The 7,845-nt window shown below is 41.7% G+C and overlaps 1 protein-coding gene across 1 annotated transcript in view; it reads right to left on the bottom strand.

Moving 5' to 3' along the window:
* Nucleotides 1-368: 368 nt before the first annotated feature.
* Nucleotides 369-7,845, bottom strand: part of PPP1R17 (protein phosphatase 1 regulatory subunit 17) — a 12,040-nt gene continuing 4,563 nt past the window's right edge. The window contains exons 3-4 of the mRNA XM_024736606.1: nucleotides 6,590-6,742; nucleotides 369-439 (exon numbers count right to left, since the gene is read on the bottom strand). Of these exons, the coding sequence (XP_024592374.1) occupies nucleotides 369-439; nucleotides 6,590-6,742 (224 nt within the window). The remainder of the gene's footprint in view (nucleotides 440-6,589; nucleotides 6,743-7,845) is intronic.

The raw sequence follows: 7,845 nt of genomic DNA, 5'->3' as shown, positions 1-7,845 counted from the left end.
TAAGCCAGAAATAGAGGATTCCCACGTTATCCATGCTCTTTGCTCCACGAATTGATCCAGAAGATGCAGGTGCTGAGCACTAAAGCTTTCCCTGTTATCTCCCAAATTAGGATGATCTGCTTCCTTTCCACTGCATCAGAAAATGAAAATTCAAGAAGTGGGAATAGAAACCAGATTCAAAAAAGAAGAGGAAGACAGAGAGGTGACTGGCAATCTGATATAGTATGCCTCCTGGGGAAAATGTGTCTGGATCTTAAAGGCGGACTATGACAAAATGAGAGCAGAAACAAGTCTATTTTTTCTAGGTTGCCATAGGGAACCAATCTAACCTATTTACAGGTGGTCTTAGGGGAAATATCTTTAAATAGCTATTTGTCACCATCTTTTTCATCATCTTCCATGATCACTTTGGGTCTCTCGTCCCTGAGCAGTGTCACACCTGCAAAACAAAGCACAGATCTGCAATTAAGTTCCTCTAATTAAAATATTAGACGACCTTACAGCATAGACAGTACACAGGAGCATGGCAACGCAGAAACGTTTTAATGTCTGCAAAGCTAAAGGTGCCAACAGAGAGAGGGGGAACTGAGGGGTCTTATTTGGCCTTCCCAGAGGAGCTGTGGCTCAGTGAGAACACCGTTATGGTTATAAGAGATGCTCAACCTAGGTGTCAGAGGCAACTTTCACCCCCTTCTCTACATTCTACATTTAAGCTTACAGCAGTAGGATGGAAGCATATGGATTTTGGAGTCTAACTGCTTTGGACTCATTCTGCCACTCACTTAATCTGTGTTGGGCCAGATAGCACCTTCAGACCTAAGTTTTCTTGTATGTAAAATGAGGGCATTAATATTTATATAAAGGGTTATTGTGACAACTAAATGAGATGTAATAATCCTTAGCACAGTGCTACAGCCATGAGCAACTTTGTTCTTCCTTTCCTTTCACAATTTGCTAGTTTATTTTCCCTTTGAAAAGAACTGGTAAGCCTCATGAAGTCAAACTAAACATATTTCACTAACATCTGGGAGAATATTGAGCTGAGACTCTGAACATCCTGCTTCTGAATGTCAGTGCTGGTAGATGATAAATTTTATGTGGTTTAGAGCAAAACGAGAAAATAAGGAAAACGCAGTGAATTTTTTTCATACAGCTATATGGCTACAATTCTGTCTTTTATTTTGAGATGATTCTTTTTCTTATCTTGGGGATTAAAATATCCTTTCTTTTATGAAATTTTAGGGGTGTTAGATGGTTGTTTTGTCAGTATCCTTACTAGGAAAAATTCGAAGTTGCTATCCCTATGTTAGGCTCACAATATCTTGTTTTTAAAAGTTTACTAGTCTGTGGAATTCAGAAGCCTGAGCACCATTTTCTGGACTGATCAGCCCAGAAGAAACTATCCAAGGTGGTGTGGACGGTTCTGCTTATCCTGTGAATTGTGAAATCGGTTGTTTTAATAAAAGGAAAGGGAGCTGTGATTCAGGGCCAGTCCTCCATGGTTTCTGTCATCCCACTCCAGTCAGTCAGCTTTGTTTACCCACCTCTGCCTTGAATCACTCCCCACCCTTCTCAGAATCAGAGACCTTTCTGTTCATGAAGCATTTCATAAAGATCTAAACTTGAGGGAGGAAAGCTGTGCACCCCAAGAGGCCTTTCTACAACACTGGAGAACATTCAACAGTGGCAGATTGACAAATACTATGTGTTGACCTTAACGACTATTCCTTTGATTCAGTCCCTCGTTGGTTCATATGGGTTCTTTACCAACTAGCTGATATTTATTGGAGGAGAAAAACAATTTCAAGAGTCTGGCTGAAAATAAGGCTTTTGCATAAATCACTTATGAAGCAGAGTGGGAGATATTTTCTCTTATACCAGTTGCACAGAGGTTTGGATTTTAATGTAGAATTAAGGCTATCTTGATCGAAGAGCACAGAGTTAGCTATGCTGAGCCCCCAAGCGTTCCTTGATATTTCTTCGCATTACACCAAATTTGGGTGGATTCAATGAGGACAGGAGCCTTTAAATTCCCAGATCCTAGTCAACTTTCTGGTTATTTTAAGTATCCTTGACACCTAGTTGTACAAGCATCTGGGCCAAAAAAAAAAAAAAAATCCTGGGATTTCAGGGAAGGGAAGAGGCTGTTAAATCATCAAGGTCAGCCCTTCCCAAAGTGGGCTAGGTTTTCCACAGGGACACAGGAGATACTTTCAAGTGGAGGTGAACTAGTATATTAGTATACTATTATACTATTATCTAATAGTATATAATATAATATATATACAATAATATATATTATATATATAATAATAGTATACTATTATATTAGTATAATTAAGCATTAGTATAGTTAAGCATTCGTTTTAATGTCTTATAATGAAAAAATATATGGTAGTTTATCAAAATCTTGATTTCATGGATATCATTGCTTAGGACGAGGCTTAAATCAGTAGCATCTATATGTCGGCACTGTGTGCTTATCCTTGATGTTTCATATCATTGCCTTTGGTCATTCGAAGATGAATGAGATTTAACAAACACTAGTCTATCTGATTTCACCTAGTCTTGATCCTCACATTTTCCTGTATAAGCAGAGGTGTATTATTGGAGAAATGTGCTCTAGAGCCAGAAAGCTTTCTCTTCATTGGCCACTGAACTTGGAGCAGGTCACTTAACCTGTCTGAGCCTCAGTTTATTTGTCTGTAAAACGGGAGGAAACATAATTTGTATCTCCCACAGGGGGTGATCCCGCCAAGATAGATTTAGCCCAACATTCGTTTATGCTTCAATCACACCTTACATGAACCTCTGTTAAAGTACTCTACACATTGTAGGAATCATTGGACAAGACATCGTCTCCTTACCAAACTATGAGATTCTCAAAGGATATTCTAACATCTAGCACAAGACTTGGAATATAGTAGGGATTTAGAAAAATGTCACTTCTTTCTCTTTCACTCTCTATGTAGAAGAGTTTAGGGCACTTGGTTGCTTCTTAGAGCTTGATGTGTTTTTAAGGCTAAAGCTGTTAGTCCAAGGTCTCTAAAGGGTCAATTAGCCTTGCAGCAAGCTGTTTTAGGCCATGATCCCCGCCAGAGCACCATCTAAAGCCAGTCACCTGCATTACAGATGTGTGCAGATCTAAGGCAGCCAGGGCTAAGACACCACCCCTCCTGGTAAACCACACCAGAGAGAGCGCTCTATTCCCGGCAGGACAGAAGAGGTGTCACTTTCAAAGGACACATCAGGCTCCTTTCTACAAGTACCATATTGAGCTTTGATCTCCAAGTGTTCACAGCTCACAGGCCAATTTTTCGGGAAGTTTCTCTTCGATGCTTGCAGCTTCATTATTCATTACTTTCTCCAGTTCCTTTTGCCACAGACCTCAACTGAAGACTTTGCTTCCTCTTAAGCAGGTCTCGGCTACGCAGATCTGACCAATCCCAAACCAGTTCTCCCTGCCCTGCAGTTCCTTGGCCCTGGCAACTGTGGGTCACATTGAGAGCAGAGCTTGGGCTGGCAAGGAAGCCCGAGATGACTCCTCACTGCTTAGAGGAGTTGTCTGATGGTTGGAAGCTGTCACAGAAGCTCAATAACCTCAGGGAATGGAGGTAGTTAGCTAGAGATTTAAAGAAAAGAGTGAATCCCTGTCCAGCCTTCACTTGCCAAGGGCTAATGAGAGGAGATGTCTCCAGAGTGCATTTTCCTGTGAGTTCCTCTCAAGACCCTTATTAGAACCAGTGTGTCTCTCTGAACCTCTGCTGAAGGCTCCATTCTTATCAGCCTAACTAGCACTTCAATTACTGCCAAATCTTTAGATACTAAAAGGCTCTTCAAAAATAAAGTACTTCAGCTAATATGCTAATGAAAGCTAGAATCATAGAACACTATCTATAATTGCAAATACTTGCAACCCAAAGATTTGCTGATTCAATGAATTCCATAATGTATACAGGCCACCGCTCCAACTCTTGTGTACTTTGCACTGTTTGATAAACATTTTTTATTTGTCCAGGAAGCTGCTCTCTTAAGATGTCGATATTGGGACATAAGCAGCCTCCATTCCCAGAGGAATAGAGCTTAACAGTTTAGGAAGTTCCTTGAATCAGCAGGGTTCTATGGAGAGGTAAAACACTGTGACTAGAAAAATTCTCACCTTTAGAAATGATTTAACTTATCTCAAAGAATATAAGTTTCTTGAGGACATGGGGAGGGGGAAGGGTAAGCTGGGACAAAGTGAGAGAGTGGCATGGACATAGATACACTACCAAGCGTAAAATAGATAGCTAGTGGGAAGCAGCCGCATAGCCCAGGGAGATCAGCTCGGTGCTTTGTGACCACCTAGAGGGGTGGGATAGGGAGGGTGGGAGCGAGATGTAAGAAGGAGGAGATATGGTGATATATGTATATGTATAGCTGATTCACTTTGCTATAAAGCAGAAACTAATACACTACTGTAAAGCAATTATACTCCAATAAAGATGTTAAAAAAAAGAAAAGAATATAAGTTTGAAAAGAGATAGAGGTGAACTAACATTTATTGAGGACTTTCAATAAGCCAGGAACTGTGCTAGGTGCTTTATATACTTTATTTAATTGTGTTAACAACCTTGAGAGACAGATTTTATGGTTCTCCTTTCAGAGATGGATGAAATGAAGGAGGCTCTTATGGTCTGTTTCCCAAGGTCACAAAGCTAGAATGGAGCAGAACCAGAGATCAAACCTACACCTGTCTGACTCCAAAGTCCATGTTCAGTGCTGTGTACTAAGGTAACTCTCTGACCGTCAGTAGTTTTGTTCCTCTACTAAGTCTTCCCCTAGAAGGACTTCAATAAAAACAAATACAAGAATGAGCAGAAAATAATCAGTCTCCTAATGGAGAACTTGAAACTGCTAAATCATGATTGCCAGATGGAATATCTAATGAACAGATACTTATTGAGCACGGCTATATAGGAGGGACTGGACCAGATATCAAGGTGAATACCAGCAACACAGGGCAATCCCAGGCCAATTCTCACGACTTCATCGAAAAAGTCTTTGATGTAAGTCAATTTAAATAACAGCTACAACAACAGCAACAAAAACAATAAGGATAACACTAAAAGAGAGGGCAAAGTCTTGGTATTTGCATGCCCAGCTCTAATACAGAGTTAGTTCAGAATAAAAAATATTCATTTTGGCCTTGGAGGGGTCTGTTGGCTGAGTCTTAAAAGGTGACTAGAATTTGGGCAGAGGCAGAGCTTGGAGGAAATGTGTGATGGGTTGAAGGATCAGTATACGTAGGGAAGCATGTAACCTATGAGAAACATGGCCGAGGCAGGTTCAGACCCTCCCAACTGGTCCTTGGTCCATTTCTCCAGACAAGTGCTTCCTCATGCTTCATTCCTCCTTGCCTGGCTCTTCTCAGCGGTCAGTAACCCTGTCTGCTCCCCTGACTGTCTTAAAACATGTGTGTTCTGAGCCGTCTTTCAATTTTGTTATTAGATGCAAAAATGGGAAAATACAGTTTTATAATAATGACTAAATCTAATCTCCTCCCAAGTGTCCCTTCTGCATTGCTAAAATGCTACCAGTCCAAACCATAGTATGGTGCAATGAAAACCTGCTCACAGATGAGACAGACCTGGACGGGAGCCCCAGCTCTGTCGTGTAACAGTGTTTGAACGTGAGCATAATTTGATCCATTCATCAATCGTTCTAATCATCCCATCATCAATTAGTCAATCAGCCATCCATCCATCAATTTCATCAACAGAAGACTTTAGAGTAGCTAAGTTACTTAAATTCTCTCTCAATTTCTTTATCTGTAAAGTGAGATACTAGTTATTGTGTTATTCAGTTGATTTTTGAAAATCCACAAGACATGTAAACTCAGTAGCTAACGTTAAGTAGGGTTTCAATAAACATTAGCATATTTTCTCTTCTGCCATTCTCCCACCCCCAACTACTATATAAAACAAACACGCACTCCGTCTTATACTCTAACCGTGATTGTGTATGTCTTTCTCCCCAACTTGTACGTAAAATTCTCGGGGACAAGGCTGTACCTCACATGCTGACTGCCCTGCCCTGTAACGTGGGGTGGTGCCCATAGTTCAGCAAGATGTTTTGGTTTGATTTGACACATATTAAGAGAGCTATCATTATTTCTGCAGCTCTCTTTCTCTCCCTTTCGCTCTCTCTTTCTCTTCTTTTGAGGATTTGGTAAATATATCCAGGTGTCTTGGGAGACTCAGCTGTCAGCCATAGAAGGCAAGATTCCTGGAAGACTGGGGAGGAGGGTATTTAAACTCTTTTCAAGGACCCACTGACATTTCTATTTCATTGGCTCAGTGAATTTGACCAATTCTGCTGAAGCATGAGTTAGGCTCTGATCATCACCCAGCTCCAAGTCAGCCCCAGGGGAGCGGCCAATGAAGGTAAACCTGAAAGGCAGCAGTAAATGCTGTTCCTCCCCTGGGCCCTTCTTTGAGACACAGATTGCTGGGCCAGGACAAAGGCCATGCCTCTGGCACGTCCAGATGTTAAGCCTGTTGACCTGTTTCCATCACCCCCTGAAAATGCCCTGCACCAGCTCTTTTACCTGCTGCAAAGGGGGACACGTGCAGGGCAGGTGTGTCTTTTCTCCGTGGCTTTTTCTGTTCCAGGTCAGTGTTATGAAGAGCTGGACTCATTTTGCCTTTTGGATGTCTCTCTTGGACATCGTATCTTTTAATTAAATGTTCTGAAAGCACACCTGCATAATTAGGGGAACAGAGGGAGAAAGAGGGTCAAATACGTGCAACCATATTTGCACATACACCTGGTGATGGTAGTCAATAGATCTTTTCAAACATCTTAATAAAAGCAGTTTCTTTAAAATAAGAATTAGTATTTATTGAGGCTACACTAGAGAACATCATTTGTGCAAAGGATTTTACATGTCTGATTTCATTTTAGCCTCACAAAACCCTGAGCAATTTAATATTACTACCACCATCTACTCGCTGAGGAAAGTGAGGCAAAGACATGTGCCTGAGGAATGGAACCCAGGTCTGTCTGCTGCCAAAGTCCACCCGCATTAGAGAGATGGGGCCTTTGCTGTTCCATAAGCCACGGGCTACACTCTTCACTGACTTAACTAGTCCTCTACTTCCACCTACCTGCCTACTCTCCTCTCTTCTACGTGTGAAAATTTTCTCCATCTGTAGAATGGAGAAAACTCTCTAAAAACAGCCTCCTCTATAAAACTGTCCACAATTCACTGCCCACACTGAGCTCCCAGGGTCCTTATCTGAGGACCTCCATTATGATGTTACTTCTTGCTGTATATTTCAGCTGTTTATGTGTTTCTCTTATTTCTTATAAAACTGAAAGAAAGTTCCTTTTCAGAATGCTCTGTGTTCTATTTGTTTTGTATCCCCCTGAGTGGGTTGTGAATAGAGAGAACATTAAATAAATGGCCTGGAGGGAAGGGGTAAAGGAAATAAGACAAAACAAAATGTTTGGAAACAAGAGAGTGTCACATGCCACACGCAGGGTTGTTATAGAGACGCGTTAGCTGTTCACCAGACTGTTTCGCTCTTCTGGGCACACAGCTGGGCTGCATTTCTCTGCCTCCCTTGCAGTCGGGTGAGGGTTGTGATGGAAGGAAGTGTGTGTGCCACTTGCAGGCTTGCCAGTCCTCCACTCTGTCTGCCCTGGGCCTGCTGGAGGCCTACAGTGACTTTAGAAGCCGTGTAGTGTTGATGTCCATCGACTCGAGTTCCTGCGGGACTGTTTGAAGAACAGCCTGCCTCCCCCGTCCCCAACTTCCACTGATGAGGGAAAAGTAAACCTGTATTGTGTTATCCACTAATT

This window comes from Neophocaena asiaeorientalis, unplaced genomic scaffold (genome assembly GCF_003031525.2).
Source record: "Neophocaena asiaeorientalis asiaeorientalis breed wild unplaced genomic scaffold, Neophocaena_asiaeorientalis_V1.1 scaffold612, whole genome shotgun sequence".
In the NCBI taxonomy this organism is placed as follows: domain Eukaryota; kingdom Metazoa; phylum Chordata; class Mammalia; order Artiodactyla; family Phocoenidae; genus Neophocaena; species Neophocaena asiaeorientalis.
Note: the sequence above shows the minus strand (reverse complement) of the source record. Positions and strands in the feature narration are given on the sequence as shown.